General features: G+C 39.8%; 1 protein-coding gene across 1 annotated transcript in view; it reads left to right on the top strand.

Annotated features, from left to right (window-relative positions):
- Positions 1-1,314: 1,314 nt before the first annotated feature.
- Positions 1,315-23,540, top strand: part of SKIC3 (SKI3 subunit of superkiller complex) — a 47,082-nt gene continuing 24,856 nt past the window's right edge. Inside the window, exons 1-20 of the mRNA XM_086479248.1 lie at positions 1,315-1,404; positions 1,910-2,053; positions 3,104-3,195; positions 3,858-3,933; positions 5,214-5,354; positions 6,465-6,563; positions 6,657-6,765; positions 8,580-8,720; positions 10,598-10,699; positions 13,562-13,695; positions 14,339-14,425; positions 14,515-14,618; positions 14,732-14,858; positions 16,050-16,229; positions 17,637-17,761; positions 18,206-18,459; positions 21,100-21,202; positions 21,997-22,173; positions 23,123-23,267; positions 23,431-23,509. Coding sequence (XP_086335374.1) covers positions 1,315-1,404; positions 1,910-2,053; positions 3,104-3,195; positions 3,858-3,933; positions 5,214-5,354; positions 6,465-6,563; positions 6,657-6,765; positions 8,580-8,720; positions 10,598-10,699; positions 13,562-13,695; positions 14,339-14,425; positions 14,515-14,618; positions 14,732-14,858; positions 16,050-16,229; positions 17,637-17,761; positions 18,206-18,459; positions 21,100-21,202; positions 21,997-22,173; positions 23,123-23,267; positions 23,431-23,509 — 2,509 coding nt within the window. The remainder of the gene's footprint in view (positions 1,405-1,909; positions 2,054-3,103; positions 3,196-3,857; positions 3,934-5,213; positions 5,355-6,464; positions 6,564-6,656; positions 6,766-8,579; positions 8,721-10,597; positions 10,700-13,561; positions 13,696-14,338; positions 14,426-14,514; positions 14,619-14,731; positions 14,859-16,049; positions 16,230-17,636; positions 17,762-18,205; positions 18,460-21,099; positions 21,203-21,996; positions 22,174-23,122; positions 23,268-23,430; positions 23,510-23,540) is intronic.

Here is a 23,540-nt window from a genome sequence, read left to right on the forward strand (position 1 = left end):
GCGGCGGGAGGTGAAGGTGAAGGAGCGGCGGGTGGCGGTGGCCCGGCCTGGCCTAGCCCGTCGCGTCTGCCCCCACCGTGAGGGCTGGCGGGCGAACGGCCGCGCTCGGAGGGGCTGCCGGCGCGGAGGCGCTTCCCTACTCGTCCCGGGGGCACCGGGCCCCGGCCGCGTCCCTGCTCGGCCCGGCCTGGTCGCCCCTCGCTGCGGGACAGGACTGCCGAACCGATCTCCTCCGAGGTGCCCGGTTTTGCGCTGAGGTGGTTTTTCTTTTCTCTGTAGGTGAACACGGAGTTCGGGCTCGGAAGTGTCAGCGTGGCGGGGGGGGGTGGGGGTGTTTGTGATGATGGAGGCGTCTGTTCCCTCTTAGGAAGAAAATTTGTCTTCAGGAGCTGTTGAGCAGTGTAAGTTTGACAGATTTCTTTTGGTTTAGGCTCCAAGGGACTCCTTGAAATCCACTGTCTTTGTCCTTTTGTTAATAATTTTCCTCTAGGCGGTTCAGCTATTCTTTGTCTTTTGCTTCTCAGCTGCTAAAAGGTTTTTTTGGTCTTTGGTTTGTCCCTTTTTCTGTCTCTTTCAGTGACTGCACCAGCAGTGTGGTTTCTCAGCCTAAGCAGTTTTGACTATGGTGTTTCTAAAGTTAATTTGAGGCGAAATATTTGCCATATGCATCAAAGTCGTGTATGATTATGTCAGACTTCAAAAGCCTGAACGCCTCTGTGTGTGTCCTTAAATGCCTATTCTTTTTCGCTGTACAGCTGTAGTGAGAAGCAGGGTCTGCCATAGGTGCATGTGAAGGGAGAGGAGCACCGTGGATAACACCTGAACATGAGTGACAGGCTGGCCGTGATGCTGCTGTAGATAGTACACAAGAAAAACTCTGACCCTTAGGAACCCCTTGAGCACATGTCCAGTGCAATATGTCTCTTAAACTCCGTTGACTGCTTAGTAATCCCTCTTTTGAAAGAAACTATATGCAGGGTGTCTTTCTAGGAGTCTAAGGTGACTGTCATATAAAACCTCTTCTCTTATTTCAATTTATCTTAAACCTTAACCAAAATTTCATTATGGAGGAGCTATATGTGTCATTTAACTGTTTGGAATATTGACTTAATCGTGTGTGGAACTAAGCATAAGTAACTAATGTTAACTATTATTTGTTTCAGTAGTTTTTAGTGCTGTATGCATATTGGCATATTGTACTGTGTTTCCATGTTAAAATTTGCTATGCAATTACAGCAGGATATAAACAATGTTTTGAGTTTAGCGTATCCTTTATAAGAACTGATTATATGTCCTTTTTACTTAGTAGCCACGATGTCAAATAAGGAGGTGAAGGCAGCATTAAAGAGTGCTAGAGAAGCAATACGAAATAAAGAATATAAGGAAGCCTTAAAACATTGCAAGGTAATTGATTTTTCACTTGGAAGGTAATATTTTCTTGCACATTTTGTTTTCTGTTCCCACACTCCTACAGCTGTATAGTAATGCAGAGTGTGGAGTACCTTGTTTACGTAATAGTTGAGACTGATTTTCAGATTTAACTTCATTGATCATTCGTGTTAGTTGCCCACAGGTAAACATTTATTCCCCATCCTTTTGCATTTGCTTATATGTGGCAATAAGAACTGGTCTGGGCTGATAGAGATAAAAATCCACTTCTAATCCAGACCTCGACAGGAGTGCTTTAACTGCTAAGCTACAGATAGCGTTACTATCAGAACAGTTTGGATATGAAGCATTCTCTGGCATAAAAAGCCGAAGTTATTAATCTTAGCCTTTTCCTAAGAACGAGTTAACTTCTAATATTACCATACAGAATAATTCACCAAACTGGAGTGGTGAAACTCAATACATGGGTCTAAAAGATGCATTTCATTCATCAGTTTCACTTAAAATTCTGTATTTCTAGGCTGTCCTGAAGCAAGAAAAAAATAACTACAATGCTTGGGTGTTTATTGGCCTGGCAGCTGCTGAGTTAGGGCAGCCTGATCAAGCCAAAGGAGCATACAAGAAAGCTATTGAACTTGAACCAAACCAGTTACTGGCATGGCAGGTACGTGAATGTTCAGATCCACTTTTTCATTCCCTGAAAAGTGTTGCTGTGGAGTTAAATATATGAACAAAGTGGAGTTGAGACTTGCATCATGTTTTCTTGAGGCCCTTAGTTTGACTGAAGCTTCAGAGTAGCTGAGGTTTGTATATTATTTGCGTGTTCAGAGTAAAGCCGTGGGTCACTGCATTTGTATAGCAGGATGAACTTTAGTTTTCGTTTATTTAATTTTGTATTTCTTCTGTAGACTAGATAGTGAAACATGCAAGGGAGGACATGAATTCAAACATGCAGTAGATTTGTCCATGCTTAGGAATTTCGATGCTTGGAGCTTGAGAAACATTTGACAGTGCTTCTTGCATAGGAGAGAAATTGTCTCACCTGGTAGCTTATTTTTCCATCTTCCAGCATCGAATGGATTGTTACTGAATTCTGTTGCTGTTACTTAAAAACAATACTATATATTTAAAATAGCTATGTTCCAGGTGGTGTGTGCATGACAATCTGTGACAGTATATAGTTACAACGTGCAGTTTTGAAGCATAAGGTTGCATATTAAGTCTGTCTGTGATAACGACAGTCACTATTTTTCTAAGGTAGTAAGGTTCTTGCTATTTTCAATATAAATACTTTGTTAAACTGTAACTGTTGGTGCCTGATTTCAAGGTATACCGAAATTTTCTCAGTTTTGCAATCAGATTGTGGCTTTCTGTTAATATACAAGACGGTGTGATACTTGAGTATAGATCTTTTGTCACATGACTTAGTGTGCTTTGTATATTGTCTATTATGCAGACGAGATTATGGGATACATAGAAGTTTTGAATAGTTGTTGGTATTAGTTAAGAACCTGAGGAAAGCTTTTAATTTAAAATAAGTAGATTCATCAGGCAGTACAGAAATACCAATGTAGATTCTGCTCTGAGATTACTACATTAACACTTGACCCCATTGAAGGCAATAGAATAATTTTTGTAGGGAGAACTTGCAGTGTTCTCATAACACATGACTGTTGACATCAGATCTTACTTACTTTTTTTTTTTGTTTTAAAGGGGTTAGCAAACTTATATGAGAAATCCAGCCAAACAGGTGTCAAAGGAGACTTAGCAGATGTTTACCAAAAGCTCTTGGAACTCTATGAAAGGTAAAGGATGTTGAATACCATAATTCAGTCTTTGTGGTTCAGTGAATGCCATTGCTGATACACAGGGTAGGCTTTATTGTTTCAAAGCCTTGTCACATTGGTGGGTCTGCACTTGTTACTAAGGTTTTCTGTACCTGTATAAGGTTTGTTGATGCCATCCCTTTCAATAGGACAAGAACTCTTGGAGTAATTGTACTTGAGGTTAGTACTTTGTAGATTTGTTATCTTTTGTCCTCTATCTCAACTCACTGCCTTGAAGCATTTAGCTCTGAGAGTTCATTGCCTGTGTTAATAAGCAGGCTTATTTTTTCTCTGCTCTAAGATCACACAGTATATGTCATCTCATTCATATAGGTGCAGTTCTAAACAAATCAGCCTCTCAGCTGTCACTGTAGCTGGCTGGCGTTCAATTTTTTTTCCTAAATTAAAAAATTGATCAAAAAGAAAAGTACAATCCCTTAAAGTAATATTTCTTTTTTTTTTTTTTTTTACTCATCAATTAAAGCATCAGTGAGTAAAAGCTTCAGGTTGATCTGTAGTATTCATACTAAATGTTTGTTTGGCAGCTGAACCTACTAAAAATTATTTGTCAGAATTTGAAAAATGTACAATTTTATGGAAAACTTAGCTTGTTTGTGTGGGATTTTCTTTCTGCTTTCTAGGGGTGACAAGCAGAAATGGTGTGATGTGTGTAACAAGCTTGTGGAACTATATCATCAAGAAAAGAAATATTTAGAGGTAGGTTAAGTACTATACTTTCTCTCTTCTAAGAAGAAATATCCATTTGATGAGAACTAAGCTTTTCATCAAGGAATCCCCAATTTTTTTTGGCCACAGACTACTGAAAATCTCCTTGTGGACCATAACCAGGAAGAATGATTTTTAACTAGATTCCTTTCTTTTCCACTGCCTAAGACTTGGATGCAATCCATTAAACTCACAAAACTTGGCAAAGAATATTAATATACAGGCTGAAAGGGTGGAACATCATTCTTCTGTTTTATCTCTAGAAGTCAAGCAGGATCCCAAATGCACGTTTACATGCAGTATGTGTGAGTCAGGTGTCCTTTGCTTAGCTTGTCCGGTTCTGGGTGTCTGATTACCCTTCACTGGTGTAGCGATCCCTTCCTACATTGTCCCTGATACTTCATGCTAGAGGGGCATGTACTTCAACCCAAGCTTCAGCCCACCTAGCGCTCCTAAAGTCTGTGTCGGCATGACCGTTGCAGAAATAGTCGTGGCTCTTGTCAGTTTACCACGAGGTGGAGCTGCTCAATGCCTGAATGGTTGTCTATAGTTTCTGTAGTAGTGGTACAAGATACATGTTTTTGCTGTTACACTGCACACTTCTATCTTTGAAAAAGGTTACTTTCTTTCAAGGTGGTGTGTGGTCTTACTCCATGTCATCTTCTCCACTTTCCTCCAACAATGGAAAATGAAAAATTTTACATAGCACTTCACGTCGGGCTAGAGACCATTAATTAGCTGCAAAGCCTCTTTGTATAGCAGTTTCTGAAAGCAGATTCAGGGCTAACAGTTCAGAATATGAAGGCTGTATGTGCAACAGGAAACCACAAGTTAGGCTTCAGGGTCCTATTTTCTCTTTTTCGGTTCTGTTGCTTTTTCCACACTGGAATTTGGATGTGGACTGCTGCTGCTCTTCTCTTTCTGTTCATGGTGCCGTAGATCCAACAAGGCTTCAATTTTTTCATCAGAGTTTATGGGAGGACTGTTTATATCTATTTTTAATGTTTATTTCCTCCAGGAACCAGAGTCAGAATTCATATTCTTGATGTTGCCTCCCTTATTTACTGTACCTTGGAAGGTGGACAGGTCCCACACAATGCTTTGGGACTTGTCATTGCTTTAATCAGAAAGCAGGTGAATCTGGGTCGTTACTTTCAACATTGCTCTGTTGTCTGCCCTGTTGTGGTAGGGTTGACAGGAATTGGAAGGCTTTTATCAGACCTCCGGTTCTTTGAAGAGTGACAGCATGGTTCATTTGTTCCTGTTGACAGGTGGCTGAAACATGGCAGAAACTAATACAAGTGAAACAGGAGGAAGGTGCAGAAAAGGCAGAGCTTCATCAGCTTTGGAAGAAGATGATCCAGTTGCTGAAAGATAGTACAGAGAACCAGGATAATAAGACTGAGCAGTCGGTAATGTTTCTCACTCCTACTCATCCAGATACCTATACATGTACAGTGCAGCTAGACTAAAAATGAAGCCCTAAACACCGCACAAATCTTGTGACTGTCTCACTAATGTTCAGTGGTACTAAACTTCTCAGGAAAAGGTGGGTGGTTTTACTTTCTGACAAAAACAGTGAGGATGCAGCAGCCTGAGGTGAAATAAAGCACCTAAATCGAAGCAGTCATGCTGGAACTCCTTAATTAACTGCCTCCTGAGTTCTGCAGGAGTCCATGTTTGCACTGTAGCACAGTGATGTGTTGTTCTACCACTGCATGTTACAAGAAGCATCACTTAGAAGCTTTGACAGTGAGGTGGGTTGACCCTGGCCTAGGTTTTGTGGTACCAAGTCCTCCTTTGAGTTGGGATTAGGTGTGAAGAAGAATCTACGTTCTTAGAAATTTTGCCTTCCTTGTACCTATCTTGTGTTTTGAAACAGTATATTACTGCTTCAGTTTTTACTAGACGATTAACGTGCTTTGAATCCTATTTGAGTACTGCTTCACGATGAGGAAGTTGCTTTGTGACTTTCTGTGTTCACAGTTCTAGTGTAAACTTAATGAGTCCAGATAATAACATGTAACTATCTACTTAACTATGGAAGGCTGGAAGCCATGTCCTTTGAGGAGCAGCTGAGGACACTGGGTTTGTCTGCTTTGAAGAAAAGGAGGCTGAGGGGCGACCTCATTGCCCTCTACGGCTTCCTGAGGATGAGAAGCAGAGAGGGAGGTGCTGAGTTCTTCTTCCCAGGATCCAGTGACAGGATGTTTGGGAATGGTTCAAAGCTGTCAGGGGAGGTTCGGACTTGACATGAGGAAACATATCTTTACCGAGAGGGTGACCAAACACTGGAGCAGACTTCCTAGGGAGGTGGTCAGTTCCCCAAGACTGTCGGTGTTGAAGGAGTGTTCGGTCAGTGCCCTTAATAACATGCTTTAGCTTTTGATCAGCCCTCAAGTGGTCAGGCAGGTGGACTACATAATCACTGTAGGTCCCTTCCAACTGAAATAGTCTTTTCTGTGGAGATAACATTTTCTAGAGTCATTGTTTGTTGCACTCCTAATTATTTCTTATTTCAGCTTTTGACTGCGTTTGAAAATGCAGTGAACTCTGCTGACGCTGTTCCTGGTGAAGACCACCAAAATCTTTACAAGGACTTTATTCGGTGCTTGTCAAAAGTAAGGTTGTGTTAATCTGTCTTCATCAGTGAATAGGTGTAGTGTATTCCATGTGCGATAATTCACACAAATAACTATCTTTTTCCTTTCAAGTTTCCTCATGAGACGACTAGGTTGGAAGAGGCCTGTAATGATATGATGGCTTTGTATCCTACTGTGAGTTACCCTTTAGAAGTACTTTGCCTGCACTTTGTTCAATCAGGTGAGCAGGTTGGATTTACACATTTTGGGGGTTAAATTATTCCTTTTATAGTTAGTTTTGTGACAGTCTTTTTAAAAGTTTTTACCCTTCGTGACCCGATGCAAGTGCACTATTTACTTTTATGTTATATTTCTGTGTGTCTAGAAATGAAAAGTGTTTGGTGCAATGATTTGCTATTTCCTATCTCTGTAACTTGAGTGGTAACTGTAAATTGGCAAAAAACTTCTGCGAGTCTGGCAATGTACAAACTTGCAAAGAAAGAATGCCTTACAAAACTTGAAACCAGCTTCTCCAGATAAATGAAAGTTAGCTTCTTAAGGTTAGAAGAGGGAATGTAGAATGTTACCCAGTGCTGTGAGGCTGAGGACAGGCTACACTAAGGTTGTTCTGACACAGAAAACCTCCCTTGGCAAAAAAAAAACACCAAACGTTTGTGAAACTTTCTTCAAAAGAATGCCTGGTGAATAGGGAATAAACAGATCTGTTTAGATTTTGTTCTAAGTAGAAAAAGAGAGAATCTCTGAGAAAAAAAACCCAACAACCATGGTGTGTTCAATAGTGCAGGGATCTGAAAGCCTACCATTGGTATTTTCAGTAGTTCACTAAACAGCATTGCAACAGTGTTGGACACTTGCTCAGGATTTTCAAAGATAACTACAAAATTTTGGTCTTTAATTTTATTGTTAAGGCAGCAGCAGTTGACTTTTTTTTTTTTTTTTTTGAGGGATAATCAGGAAAATAGAGGAAATAGCCAGGAAAAAAATTCCTCTGGTTTATATAAAGAGAATTAACTTTCAGCTTAGGTAGAAGAATGCCTTTTCCAGTTTTGAAGGTAGGCTTCGTGGAATAATGTAGCAACATAAAACAGAGAATTTTTCACTTTGATTTGAGAGGATGAAGACAGATGAGGCCCAGGCTCTCATTTCCCTATGAGAATGCTTTACAGTTTGGAGAAATATGCAGAAACTAATTTTCAAAGGAAAAGGAGCATCTGGTTGGCACAGTTCTTATATACTAATGCTCTGACAACATCTCACCATCCCACAGCCATCTTGGGATGAGGAGGATGATGCTTAGGTTTTAGTAAGGTTGTTTGTTTATATCTGAGACATTCCAACCATGTCATAGTCCTTCATGCCCCAAACTTGTGGGCGTGTAACTGAGATGCGTTGTTGGTCACCTTTACCAAATGCAAATCAAACGCAAGCTTTACGTCAAATGAGTCCATAATTTTTTAGAGAAAATAGTAGTTCAGAGACTGCTGCTGTAAGTCACAACAGTTGCTTTAAGCAAGGACTCCGAAGTCTACGGTCACAGCTGAACACAAGCGTAAGAAGTTAGTGGCATCAGTTAAAATTAACCAAAACATTAAATTATGTTTTCAAAGCAAGACTGTTTCAGCAGGGTCATCACAGCAAATTTGTAGGTACACAAGGTCTGCTCTGGAAGGAAATTATTTTGATTCGTGGCAGATTTTGGCATGTGGTCGTTCAGTTAGGCTTACATGAAAAGCATATGAAGGCGTTGATAAAGGATGTATGCCTGTAGTAATTTAACACGAGTGTTAAAAATTCAGGTTTCAGACTGACAGTTTGTTTTGTTTGGTCATACTGGGTGTTTAGGTTTCTGCTTGTTCTTTGGGTTTGTTTTTGGGGTTGGAGACCAATAAGTATGCGGTACCTTTGGAAAAAATTTAGGTAATAAATTCATTACTTTGAGCTCAGAGGATATGGGTCATAATTATGTAGATAAGGTATGCTGTTGCATTTTTTTTAATCTAAAACTCTATAAAATATTTCTTTTTTGGAAACCAGGTACTTTCTCAGAAGAGGCCCTGCACTGTTTTTCTAGGCTTTTGGAGATGGATGCAAGCAGTGGTCCAGCCATCATTGGTTTTGGTATAAAATGCCTCCAAGAAAAGAAATACAAGGAGGCTATTAAGAGTCTTACTGAAGGTAAGTGTGCAATACGAGGTGTAAGTACTCTATAACTTGAATGCCAGCTGGTTTATGCTGGATATTTTGGGAATCTTACACTTGCATAGTACTTTGCCAGTGCTAAGACCACCTAGATTTGCAAAGAATACTCAACACTTTCTCTGACTGGACATTGAAATTTCTTTAAATACAGCTTTAAGTATAACATCTCTGAAGTCTGTCATTGCTGTCATAGTCAGCTCTGTAGTATTTCAGTGTGATCAATTTTAAACTTTTTTTTAATCTGACTGTTATTGGGGAAATACCTAGATGAAACAGTAACTACGGCAATAGCAGTTAATGAAGAAATGTGGAATTTCTGAATTAAATGTAATGCAGCTCCTCCAATCTAGTCACTGCATTTCTATACCTGAGCAAAGATGACTTCCTTTTAAAGTTACATCATTTTAAGACCTCTGTGACACTTACCCAATACTAGTGTTTACTCAATGTATCTAAAGAGAAATATGGAAGGATTTTTTTTTTACAGTAGCCAGATTTGCTGAAGAGTTGGCTAACTAGTCTGTAATTATCTTGCTCGTATTGAAATGGCAAAGCTCCTTGAAAATGGTTCGTAAGTATGCTAGTGGGAAGATAGGACTCTCCAGTCTCACTGTGCTGGCCATGGAAAATTCAAAACAACTTGTTGAGAATGCTGGGTAAATAAACATTTGGCATCCGAGCGATCAGAAGTCAGTCAGGTTATGCTGAGATGTGCTGCATCCTTTCACCCAGGTTTAGAATAAGATTGTTTCTGAAACTGGATTTTGGAATATTCTACAACATTCTACAGTAGCTTACACACCGTGAAATAACATGTCTTGCCTAAAATCCCATATAGAAATTTCAGGTGCTTAAGAGGAAAAAGTCTTCCATGCAAAGCAAATTCTTCTGGCTGAAATGCCGTTGGATGTTTTGACAAAACATATAACATGTTTTTGACAAAAGATCGTAGAATGGTTTGGGTTGGAAGGGACCCTTAAGTGTTCGCTAGCCCAACCCCCTGCAGTGAGCAGGGACAGCTTTAGCTGGATCAGGGTGCTCAGAGCCCCATCCAACCCGACCTTGAGTGTTTCCAGGGATGGGGCTTCTACCACCGCTCTGGGCAGCCTATACCAGTGTTTCACCAGAACATCAATCAGATAATTTCACTTACTTGTTTCTACTTTTATGTGTAGTTCTCTGCTCATGAAGGGGAGAGTGCAAAGGGCAAGGCTCTTGGTATAACGTGTAAATGTATAAAGCTTGGAAATAACGTCTTTCTGAGTAAGCCAAGTGTTTGCATTTTAGGCATTGAAGCTTCAAGGCATTGTTTAGTATTAATATAAATATGCATCAGAAGACTCAAATTGAGTTTTATTACTGAATCTTTAATTAAGGTGTTTATCAGGAAGTTTCAGTGAAACACTCCTGATAGCATTTTTTTGCTCTCTTGAAGTTCTACAGGCCTTTTCTGGTTTCCAAGAAAAACTTTACAAAGTGGTCTACAGGCTGCTGACATTAATGTCTGATCAAAATGAAGGACTTTTTTCCTTTTGAAAGAAAAGTGTACGTTAAGCCAGTGATGTGTGTTTCCTCACTTTTTCCCCTTTTTCTTTTCTGTATATGTAACATTATATGCAAAATTAAGCCTAACAGAAACTTATGTGCTTCTTAATCTTTGCCTTACTGCGTGGAGACCTCTAGGTCTACAACACTTGAAAATAAGAGTCAAAGGAAAAATTAACTGCAAGTCTTACTGATTGATAACATGTTTTTGATGGCATTGTATGGCAATACTGTGTCTGCTAACTGCAGTGTATTTGCAGCCCTATGCAACTTTTTTTAGCGCCTTTTTTAAACTCTTGTTTTATTAGGTTTGCAGAAGACTAGCCAGTGTCCAGCAGCATGGCGTTATTTGGCAGAGGCACAGATGAAAATTCACAAACAGAGGAATGCTGTCCTGTCCTGCAATCAAGGTAACTGCCTGCTAATTGGAAGAGCAGCTGCAGGGGTACACCACTTTATGTAGTCCAGCCAATGTGCATGGTAGGTCTGAGTTAGCAGCAGTCATTGGCCCTTGTTTTTTGCAGTCTCACGACTTTTGCTGGTGTCCCCTTCTTCTCTTCATTTATGACAGCACCTCATGCTGCTTAGTCTCAGGAAAAGAGAAAATACTTGGGTAATCAGAACCAGAAAGCTGTCTGATCGTTAATATTTAGAAGGTTTTCCTGTTCTGATGTGCTTCTTCAGCTGCTGGTTGATCAACTCGGGCAGATAATTGCCCGAAACCACAAAGGCAGGTGTCAAAAATTTTTAGTCTGGTAGACTTGGGATTTAGGCTTAAAAGATAAGATTTTAATCAGTTTAATATAAAATGCAGATGTTTTGCATATTACAACTGCATCTTAAGAAACGTCACTGAGTTTAGATCTTAATCTGTGCTAGATGGGAATGAGGGCAGTTATTATGGCTTAGTGATGCTTATCTAATCTGAATAGAGCCATTTTCTAATGATTATAAATGAAGGGGCAGCCAAAGTGGACTTTTTTCTGACAGGGACAAATGCAATAAAAACTTCTCAAGAAAAACTTCAAGATGTAGAAGTGTGCACACCTGACTAAACAGTCATGGGAAATTATTAAAAGCAAGGGGAAGTACTTGCCAGCGAGGAAGATTCAAAAGGCCTATAAATTTGGGCAGAGGAAATGTGAAAACAGAACAAAGTAGGTAGAAAGAAATTTATTGTAGAAAGAATGAAAATGAGGTGTTTCTTTTCCCATCTGTGTTCCGTGCAGAAGAGCTCAGAGTGAATTCTACATCATGGCCCTTCTTTTCAGGGGATTCATCAAACAACTTGTCTGTGATTATCGCATTAATAGAAGTTGCTGTAAAACAAGGCAAGAAAAATTAGCGTTAAGGAACTATGAGATTGACGTAGGAATTGACCAAGGAACATAAAAATGAAATTGCTAAAGTACTAAGTGGTTTATGTAACTACTTGCTTAAACTGACTTGGCACCCAAATCCTTTGAGGTAAATAGCGTGACCCTAACTTTTAAAAAGGATTCTACAAAAGATCGGGGAAACCGGCTGGTATGTTTAGTGGTTAAATTAGTTAAAGCTGGAAGGACAGAGTTAGAGAATACGTGTAGAAAAATTGTTCTTAAGGATAGAGCGTATGGCTTTTGTAAAGTAAATTGTTATTTTAGAATCCTTGAAGGAGTTTATGAGCAGATGGGTAAGAGGGATATGGTATAGTCTACTCTGATTTCCAGGTGGTAACTGATAAGGTCTCATACAAGTCTGTTGAAAACTAAGCAGCCTTGGGTTAAGAAGTAGAGTTGTAGCATTGAGTGGTTTTTGTCAGTTTTAAATAAGTCAAAAGCTAGAGCACAGTGTAGTAGTAACGTCTAGAAGGAGGAATTACTGGCCAGAAGGAGATGTCCCTGACATTTTTACCCATACCGATATTGGTCATCCACTTTCCTAGTCGTTTATGAGTGTTGAGTAATAAGGTTATAAAGTTTGCTGCTGTTCAAAGCAGACTGCAGAATTCTAAGAGGAGGTTACCAGAGTGGGTAATGAGGTGTTAAAATAATAAATAAAATTCCATAGTCTTAAATGCAAAATCATACAGTTGTGGGAAGAACTGTTCCCACAAATCTGTCCTACAGTCTTGTTGAAGTAGAGACCAGGAAGGTCTTAATTTTCTATGGAAAAAATAATGCTGTTTCCTTCCCCTTCTACGCTTTACATTCAGGTCAAATACTAGGAATTACAAGGAAGGGAATGGTTATTGAAACAGAGCACCAACATGCAGTTGCTTTGGGAACTTTAGCAGCATGGTGAAATCTGTGTGCAATTTTGGTACCCATCCACCTTTTCTCAAAAAGAAAATAATAGTAGAAGTTAATAGACTAATATGTCTGGAATTTATGGAAAATGCAGCATATGAGAACAAGTAAATAGCCTGTGAAGTCTGGAGAAAAGATGATTTTCAAATATGTGAAGTTGTAAGTGAAGTGGAAGATAAATAAGGATCAAGTGTTTTGTTTTCCTTTGTGAGGTCTAGTTAGTACCAAGTGAAACTAAAAGCTGGTAGGCTCAGAACAAACACACTAAGTTTTATTTCTCAATGCAAGGTGTCTGTTAAGCTATCGTGCCCTGCTAAAAGAATGCAAAAAGTTTCCTTGAGTCCAAAGAATATGTGGGAAGTTGGAGAGAATTCTGGGGAAAGATTGCTTTATGCTTGCCTTGTCTTACTGGCCGTATGAAGTCAGACAAAACTTCATTGTATGTGAAAATAAATGTAGTCAATTGAGTTATTCAGAAAGTTCTTGCCTTTGGAGAATGCAACAGATGCCCTCATTCTCTGAGTGACATTATACTGTGTATTGAAGAAGTTACCAGTACTGCACAGAAAGGTACAATATTACCTTTGCATAGGCACAGACTAAACCCCTGGTTTCAGTAACACTTTTTTTCTTTAAACACTGAAGTGTGAAACAGCTTGTTTATTGAAAGGTCATTGTTTCTTCAGAACATAGATCAGAAAAACATCACATTCCATTTATAAGGCCAGCAGCTAGAAAGCAATCAGGCTCTCCACGTCTCCGAGAGGAGCTTTCTAAAATTAACTTATAAACTTGAATGGATAGAAATTGTACAGAACATCTCTTCAACGTGGGGGAGAGCAGTCAAAAAATTGTTCTATTAAGTGGTGCTCTATTAGATTGAAAAATTGTGATTAACAAGATTTTAAAAATATTGGGAACAGTGGTCCTCTTTGTAGTTACTTTTTCTACTTTTACTTGATGAAACTTTTCTCTTGTCAACAGCTCTTGAGGCTCTTGGAACTCCTGAGGGTCCTAGTCTTCAGTGGAAGAATCTTATCCTTCAATTGAAAGCAGAGGCTTTGATAAAAATAGCTGATGCTGATGCTGCAGAAGAAGCTATTAAAGCACTTGAGCAGGTATTTTCATTGTCTAAAATGGTTTGGTTTGGTTTGTTTTTTTTTTTTCTCTAAAAAGTGCTCTCGTCTTTCTGTACTAAAACCCCAAGCTGTGTATTTCTCACCTTGCTTCCTCTTTGCGTTCTGTGCGGTTTAGACAACTCCTACCAACTATGGCGGAATCCAAATACTGCTTCCTTCTCTGTTTTTTCAAGCTTTGCTACAACTCTTTTTTTCACTCATGATTCTAATTTTGGAAGTTGTCACTTTTGACCTTGTCTGGTGCTGCTGCGTTCTTGCTAGTTCTATGGCTGTTGATCATCTTAATTTGAGTTATTTTTATAACTCCCTATGTCCTTCATTCACTTGTCCTTAGTCATAAACAAGAGCATGTTATTTTAAGGTAGAGTGGTTAAGCTTTAAGCAGAAGTTGCTTCCCCTTTCTTGCCTCACATATTCATTCTTTGCTGTTTGGACTTTGTCGTTACTCTCTACAATCTTTCACCTGTTCTTCATGAAAATGACTCTGTCTAAGGCTTCTCAAGCCTTTCTATCTAAATGTTTTCTCATCTTTACCTTCATGCAGTCTGTCTCCTTTTGACATCTTTTATTTCTTGATCTGGGGAGAGAATAACTTGGTCATGTCTATCACTTGGTTTTCTAGATTGTGAATGCAAGCAGTGATCCAGTGGTTTTAGCTATCAAAGGCCGGGCTTATCTGAACAAAGGTTTAGTGGATCAAGCTTCAAAGGTCAGTGCTGTATTGTCATTCCTGTTCACTAAGTAGGATTCCTGGTTTCATAGAGGAAATAACTAGGGAAAAATGACATCGTTTTGCAGATCTCACAAGAACTTCTGTTGTCCCATCCTGATCTGGCTGAGTCCCATGCTCTGGAGGGTTTCATCCATTATTCCCAAAAGAACTATGAACAGGCAGAAAGAAGGTAGATACTTTTTTTTCCATTCCTCTAACAGGGAAATGTAAGAGGGGAATAGAATATAGTATTTTGTAGCTTTTGAGAATTTGTCTGATCTGACCTCTGTTCCTTTTATTTAGTTTTCTAAATGCTATTGAAAGAAAGGCCGAAGCTGCAGAGTATCATCAGTACCTGGGGCTCACGTACTGGTTCATGAGTGATGAGACCAAAAAAGACAAAGGAAAAGCACTCACTCAGTTCTTGAAGGTAAAGGCTGCTTTAACTATTTGTGTAGAATTAGTATTTTCCTATATCAGAAGCCAAATATGCAAAATTACACTGACTGGAATGACAGACTTGAATATTCTGCTTGTTACTGTTTACAAGCCTCCAGAGCCTGTAAACCAAGTTCAGCTGTGCAAAAAGGCATTGCAGGGAGCTGTGCTGTTACCTGGAATCTTCCTGCTTTTGTTTTTCTCTTTTCACGTAATTCCTAAGGCCTTTGATTTAGCCAAAGGTGGTGGCGATTCTCTCAGTCCTCTCTCCTTGAGGGCTGTAAAGTTGAGGCCTCTAGATGACTGGAGTTGGTCTTTGAAGACATTTTGAAATGGGGAGGGCAAAATTCAAATTGGAAAAAAAGGGAGGAAGGAAAAAAGATGAGAATGGTCTTAGAGGTTTCAATGTCTGTCCAAGGAAGTAAGTCTACAAAATCCCACAATTTATACACTTTTCCTGATCTTTGGGTTTTTGGTCATTGTGGTTTTTTCTCTGAACATAGGGAAGAATGTGAATCCAAAAGATTTAATCTTACGTCTTTATTGGGAACAGGGAAGTATACAAAATATGACTCTAGAAATTGTAAAGTCAGACTCACCATATAACTTGATGATAGGTGTTGGCAACTCAAGTCATGGCCTACTGTTTGCACTTCAGTAAAGCAGAGTATGCTGGAGACTGTAGTTGAAGTGAACAATCTGTTTCGTTCTAAACCATTTTATGTGAGCTTTTTTTTTATTATTATTATTATTATTATTATTATTGTCAAAGCTGTTTCCTGCTGCTTGGGGGCTGCGGGTTTCTTAAGTATAAACAAATCTGCCAAGTGTATCTAAAAAGGAACTTACACTTTGGAAAAGTCTGGAGTTAATCGTGATGTAATATGGTGAGAATATGCGCATAATAGTTGAAACGGAGTAGAATACGAAAATGTTGGGATGTAGCTTGTTAGTACTTCATGTACAAAATGCTTTGTGTCATGAGGTTTGTAGCAAGCAAATGCTGCAAATATTTAAAGCTTAAGTAATCTCTGAAATCTTAAAGTTTGGCTACACAGAGGTATCACAGAAGGGGCTTAAATAGGTTGATAAGCAGAGGTTGAACAAGTAGTTATCAGTGGACCTGTCCGTCAGTATAATCCTTTAAAATGCTGTCTTATATTGTATTCATCTTTCCTTATAGGCTGCAAAATTGGACAACTACTTGGGAAGTGTCTTTTATTATTTAGGTAACTACTACAGAGACATTGCTGGAGACAAAAGTAGAGCTCGTGGTTGCTATAAAAAGGCTTTTGAACTGGATGGGACCGATGAAGAATCTGGAACAGCAGCTGTAGACTTAAGTGTGGAACTGGGAGACATGGTATTGTACATTCAGGGCTTCGGATTACTGCTCTTTTGTTTTTCCGTTCATCCTGCTCTTTGAGGAATCACTTTAGGTTTCCTCTGTATTTGAGAATAAGATCTGAAAACAGATGTTCTGTTACTGCTTAGCAGCTTTCATGTTGGACCTGCACCAGTTCCAAGTTAAATCTGTCTGGGGAGAAGAGTAGAGGAACCAAGCATTAGCATTGTAGTCATCACATATGTGGTTTAGATGAAGGACTTTTTCGGTAGGGAACGTGAAGGGAAAATTAGGGTTTTTTTTTTTCATATTTGACTTGTGCCACATCTTTTCTCCATCCTCTGCCTTGCTGCTTTCTGGAAAAGCATACAAAGTCATCAGAACATTTAAAAAATATATAGCCTTGTAATACAAAGTTCTTAGCCTGTACTATTATCCTGGCCTGTATGAGGAATAGTGCTGTCAGCAGGAGTAGGGAGGCGATCATTCCCTTGTACTCGGCTTTGGTGAGGCCCCATCTCGAATACTGTGTTCGGTTTTGGGCCCCTCTCTACAAGAAGGACATTGAGGTACTGGAGAGGGTGCCAAGGCGGGCTACCAAGCTAGTGAAGGATTTGGAGCATGTCTCATATGAGGAACGGCTGAGGGACCTGGGGCTGTTCAGCCTGGAGAAGAGGAGGCTGAGGGGAGACCTCATCGCTCTCTGCACCTGCCTGAAAGGAGGTTGTAGCGAGGCAGGGGTCAGTCTGTTCTCCCAATTAACAAGCGATAGAACAAGGGGAAATGGCCTTAAGCTGCACCAGGGGAGGTTCAGGCTGGATATTAGGAGGAATTTCTTTACTGAAGCAGTTGTCAGGGATTGGAACAGGCTGCCCAGGGAGGTGGTGGAGTCACCATCCCTGGAAGTGTTTAAGAGATGGGTAGATGTTGTACTTAGGGCCATGGTTTAGTGGTGTTGGTAGAGCTGGGGCAAAGGTTGGACTTGATGATCTTGAAGGTCTCTTCCAACCAAAACTATTCTATGTTTCTATGATTACAGAGCAAGAAAGCAACCCATACTTAGACAGACTGCATTTGCACATCTGGAAAGTCAGTCTAAGTATCTGACTTCCTGTAAATACTTATATCCTTCTCTAGTTTAAAAGAAAAATAGTTACAAAAATAATTACAAAACTGCAGGAAGCTACTGTCTATTTGCAAAGACACGTACATAAAACATAGTAGCGCCTCTGGATGTGACAATTTCCTCCTCTAATCTGCCACTTAGCCTACCAGCTTTAAAAAGCCCCTGTAACATTTCTTCATTACAGTAATTAACAGTTTAGTTTAATGATTTGCTGGATTAGGAGTATTCTTCTTTAACAAGAACTTTGTTCTTTACATATACATGTGTTTACTAACCTGCTATTTTTGGTGTTTTGTTAGGACACTGCTCTGTCAATCCTGAATGAGGTGACGGAAAAAGCGAGAACTGGTACAGCAAAATGGGCCTGGCTTCATCGTGGACTTTACTACCTGAGAACTGATCGGCCGTCACAAGCAGTGGCTGAGTAAGAGAATTAGTGGTTGGTTTAAAACATTTTCTATAAATCCCAATAAGATGGTCTCTGATCTTAGCAAGTTTTGAAAATAAGTTAGCTGATAATAGGATGGCTTGTACTAAACAATGAGAAATGGGTCTGAGCAAGCTGCTCTATCTTCGGTTCCAGAATTAGCACAAAGTAGTCTTTTCAGCATAGCAGTGCTCTGTGTGAACAAGCCTGATGACAGGCTTGTCATAGACAAGCACAGTATAGCACTGAATAATGAGCCAGGATTAGGTACAACAGCTAAACTTGTATAATGTGCTCTGAAGATGAAAACACTACTATGCTGTGTTTAAAAGTTCCATATAATTGTGTGTTTGTGTCCTGAGAATATATAATGCAAGGAAATAATTTATGTTAACTTGTATCTCCTTTTATTTAAGTAAATTTATGTCTTGATATCTTCAGTTTGCAGGCAGCTGTCAGAGCTGATCCAAAGGATTCCAACTGCTGGGAGGTTCTAGGGGAGGCTTACTTGAGCAGAGGTAGCTATTCAACAGCTCTAAAATCCTTCAGGAAAGCAAGTGAGCTGAACCCAGAACTCGTGTACAGCATTTACAGAGCTGCAGCAGTTGAGCAGATTCTAGGCAAATATGAAAATGCTATAGCTACCTATGAACAAATCTTAAAGAAGACTGAAGATTATGTGCCTGCACTGAAAGGTAATATGTCTGAATTTGACAGTGTTAACTCTTTCTCCCTCTACACACTGTAGTGCTTCAGTCTTGTGGAGAGGTTCTTGTTGTACTGAGGTTTGCCTGCATGGAAGGATAGGGTTGGATTTTGAGTATGTAGAGCACTGCGATCCCCTGCGTGAAAGCTAGAGTGTAGTAGCCTGCAAATATGTGAAGAGCTGTTAAATCATGATGCATGGGAGAGATTATTACTCTTTCAATTAAGTATGAAAGGTAGTAATTCTTGTGTAGCTGCCAGGCCAAATGGGTAGAAAAATCGAGGCTAGATAGAGGAAGCCAGCTAACAGTGCTGCAGTTTCACCTAAGCAGTCAAACGCTCAACAGGCAATGGAGTCAGGGTGCCGTTTCAAAGAGGTGGGCTATACTAATTTTATGCTCCTCTTGACCATGCGTTCCTCACTTTTTGTGTTAGCTCTTGTGATTCGGACCCCTCTGAGCTTCTTCAAATGGTGAAAAATAGCGGTAGAGTATCCTGAGAGGTCTCACAAGTGTTAGAGATGGTGATAGGTAAAGGTCTTAAGTATATAGCGGGGAGCAGAGAGAAATGAGGGAACTGGAACTCCTTTCTGGTGATGGAACTGTGAGTCTCAAGAGATATAAATAATACTGGGAGTGTATAAAATTTTGATAGCCGATAAATAACTGTTCAGTTCACGTTCTCCCTGCTACTTAGTCTTCAATCATTTTCACCCCATACATCCGTCTGAAGTAGTTGCTGCTTGGTACTGGTATGAATTTTTGAGTTATAGAGGCTTCTTTTGTTGTAAGGCCTTTTGATTTTTGGGTAAGTGTAAGCTGATTCTTGTAAGTCAGAAGTGTTGGGTTACTATTGCAACAGTAAGTTTTTCATCTGAAAGGGACACAGGGTGGTTGTCCCTCTACCTCCGTCTTTATAATTTTGTTGCTTGGTTTGCCAGACTAAAGCGACGTGGCAAAAGCTCCATGATGGAGTTGGAGTTGGTATTGCAGATAGGCAGTTTTACTAGCTGTCAGGGAAGAAGGCAACAGCTGACTGACTGCAGGAGCAGTTTGCAAAGGTGTTGTATAGGAGTGTGCATGTGTCTATGGCTTTTTTTAGTGTCTGTAGGTAACAGATGACAGTGTTACCTGGAATAAAATGCTTAGAGAGGATGATATCAAGGTTTTTCCCCCCTGTGTACTTAACCAGTCTCCTAAATTCTCTCTTGTAATCTGTCTCATCCTAATCTCTGAATTGGTAGCTCCAGATCCTGCTGGAGATCTCAAATGTCTCAAAACAGTCTTCACCTTCATGGAGACAGTTCAATGTTTAGTCTGGTGGGCTGTCTTTTGTGGGCCTTCTTAAAACTCTCTGAAACATACAGCAGTGTTCTTTTGGTACAGTTCTGATCAGTTAGTTTCTGAATTAATTTGTTGGAAGGACAGTCTCCTAGTAGGTGAGAGAATCACTATACTGATGTTACGTGAATGTATCTTTTCAATGTGTTTTATTCCTGTGTTACTACATGGTATGTTTATTCTGCCTCTGCTCCAGCATATCTTTTTAAGTATAATTTAACAATAAAATCAGTTTTGGTTTTAGATTACAGAGCTCCCTGCCTTCTGAGAAGCTCATGATCTTGGGACTTCTGTGTGGTCAAGACAAGAACCTGTGGGGGCAAGATAAAAATGCTTGCAAAACATGACTACTGCGCTTAGTAGTTTCATATAGGTACAGGGTACGATAGCATGAGGAAGGTAGCCTCAGAACAGTGAAAATAATACTGAAAATGAATGTTACTCATAGCCAGTGACTTACTGCCAGACAGAATCACTGCTGGTGCCAGCAAGCCTGTAAACCAAGCGGTTACCTTGTTGGCTCCAGAACACTAGAAGTTGTGGCATTAGATGTAGTTCCTTTTCAACAGCTGGATTTGTTTCCGTAGGTGGCGGGTTGACCCTGGCTGGACGCCAGGTGCCCGCCAGCTGCTCTGTCACTCCCCTCCTCAGCAGTATAGGGGCAGGGGAGAAAATGAGATTGAAAAAAAGCATGAGTCAAGATAAATGCAGTTTAATAAAGCAAAAGCAAAGGCAGTGCATGGGAGCAAAGGAAAAAAAGATTTATTGTCTACTTCCCCAGCAGTCGGTGTTCAGCCAGTTCCCAGGAAGCAGGGCTTCTGTATGCCTAGTAGTTGCTCCAGAAGATAAACGTTATAATAATTAATGCCACCCCCTTCCTCCTTTTTCTTGGCTCTTATTGCTGAGCAGACATTGTATGACCAAAGACCATTCCTTTGGTCAGCTTGGGTCAGCTTTCCTGGCTATGTCCCCTCCCAAGATCTTGCCCACCCCCAGCCTACCAGGTGAGGGGGGCATGTTGGAGAGACACCCTCAATGCTGTGTAAGCCCTGCTTAATAATAGGCTTATTTTAATATTCAAATTATTCTACAGTTCAGACTTGACAGGACAGGTTAAAAGCAAAGTCTCTGTTTTGAGTACTGTGGGTCTTTTGATTTTGGCATAAGCTGTGCAGGGTATAAATCTTTATATCAAGCAGAACACTGAGCAGGCTTCCACCCTTCCACCCCACCTCCTGCATCAAGCGTATCATAAAAGCTTTCATAGACAATATTTTCTTTTATTTTCAGGACTTGGTGAGTGCTATCTCTTGCTGGCAAGATCAGCCCTTGATAACTATTTTGATAAGAAGGCCATGGATTACATAGAGCAGGCTCTTGAATTTTTTACAAGGTTAGTACTAAATATTCAGTTATTTAATTTCCACTGGGATTGTGGGTTAACGGGCAGAGGAATAAGAGTTAAGTGTTTGAGGTTTTCCAGTTAAAATAAGTTGAATGGACCAGGCTTCTAATCTAGAAGGAGGAATGTGCCTATTGAAGATGGTTTGAACAATACATTCTGGACTTAGGCTGCTTAAGTGAATGGTAATTAAACAGTTTTGGCGTTTTTTCTGTTTAAAGAGAGGGAGTCATTTGATTATAACACAAGTGTGAAATGACACACAGTTCTCTCCAGTAGTCCTCCTGTGTGTATGGGGCTGGGAGGAGGGGATTTCTAACAAAAACGATGGATGAGAGGAATTTGTTCCTTCTGTTCTTCAATCTTTTTGTTTTACATTTCATACAAAATTAAACCTTGGGAGAGCTGCAGGTGTAGGAGAAGGTCCATCAGGCTTCTGCAGATGAGTCATGTCTCGTAATATAACATGGTACTGCTCTGAAATGCAAGAGTAGGAGTAGTCAGCTGACGTGTTGATAGATAATGGCTAATTTTCAGAGCTAACTCTTCGTCCCAAGGAAGCTGGGATACACTGGCATTTTGTAGTTTATCTTTTTTTGGTTATTTTTGACCTTTTAGACCTATAGCTTGAATAGGAAGAAAACTTGAATTAAAAAAAAATAATCAAATAGCTCATTGATTAATTACCTTTGAGTTTGTGCCGCTCTTCAAAGTGGTGAACTTTCTTTCAGAAAAGGATAGTGAAGCGTCTGATTGAGTGTTGTGTGGGGTTTCTGTATCAACAGGGCAACAAAGCACCGTCCTGATGTATCTTGCCTCTGGAAACTGCTTGGAGATACCTGTACTAGTGTGCATGTTATTTCATCAGCCAAAGTGAATATTCAAGTTTTAGGATCCCTTCTGGGCAAAAATGTAGGCAAACAGACACTGAAGAAAAGTGAGCTGCTCAGTCTGGGAGGAAGGTAATAATTTTCTATTATCAAGAGCTTCTGTGCAGCTTGAGTCTCTGTAGAGTATCAAGTATTCTAGACCATTTCTAGAAAAGACATGCTGATCTGTCAACACATGCATATTGAGAAAAAAATAGTGAGGTGGTAAGTGGGGTCTCATGCTTCTTCCAGATTACACTGCTCATTTCAGAATGTGTTTCCTGGATTGCCACAGTGATGGTCAACACTTCGTCTAGTACCTGCTCTTCTCCTTGTTTCTGTCTCCAAAGCATGACTACATCTTGCCTGTCATCAACAAATCGCACCTTTTTAAATGAAGTGATTGCAGTCATTGCTAACTAATTCTCTCAGGACTACTGAAGTCCAAGATAATACTTTAAGCTTTCTGTCTGTATTTCTTTCTTATAAAATTGTCATCAATTCTTGCCCTAGGTATGGGGTCTAGAGTACATTGGAAGAGGGAATTCCTTGTTTCTGGCCCTGGAAGCTCATATCGTAGAAAATATTTGTAGTATTGCTGTAGCCTCCTCTGTGACCTCCTCTGAGCTTTGTGCTGTTGGATGTGTTAGGCAGGAAATGCAACTACTTGGTAAATCTCAGCCATGATACATGAAGTCAAATACTTCCTAGGGAAGTCTGATTAACTGTAAAAGTGACTGATGTTTGTTTTAATTAAAAGCGTACATATTGCAACTGACACAGCTTTGATTGCACATCTGAGGCTTCACAAGTGGTGGGCACTACAGGCTGCCTTTAGACCAGGGTAGATTCTGTGAAGATAACTGTCTGAATGAAAATCAGTTAGTTGTTTGCTTTCCATTCTTCTCTGGTTTTGTTTGTATTTATGTGTGTTTGCTTGGTTTAGGTTTTTAACCACTCTTTTGAATGTTTTTTCAGCTTTCTGCTCTTCTCTTCTTCAAAGAGGCTTGGAATAATGTTTCTGTGACTCATGTTTCTGTAGGTGTTACAGCAAAGCTTTAAAATTGATGCATTTGCCTAGCATATGGTGTGATCTTGGAATAAATTATTATCGACAAGCAGAGCACCTCACAGCAGTGGGCACTGACATGAATGAGATCAGTGAACTGCTAGAGAAGTCTTTACAGGTATTGCCTGTTTTTCCTGTTACATTCTTTAAAATTTAAGTTGGTGTTGATGCTTGTCTTCATTCTCTGTCCTCAATAAAACCTACATCTCTGAATAAGTAAGTGCATGAAGTCTTAATTTTTACTCTTCCAGTGATATAATCCACATTTGATTTTCTTCCAGTGTCTCAAAAAAGCTGTGAGGCTTCACAGCAAAAATCATCTTTATTGGAATGCACTTGGTGTGGTTGCTTCCTGTAGTGGTAAGTCTTCAGTGAAACCCCTAGCTCCATA

The sequence above is a fragment of the Leptosomus discolor genome, chromosome Z (genome assembly GCF_034619465.1).
Source record: "Leptosomus discolor isolate bLepDis1 chromosome Z, bLepDis1.hap2, whole genome shotgun sequence".
NCBI classification, from domain to species: Eukaryota; Metazoa; Chordata; class Aves; order Leptosomiformes; family Leptosomidae; genus Leptosomus; species Leptosomus discolor.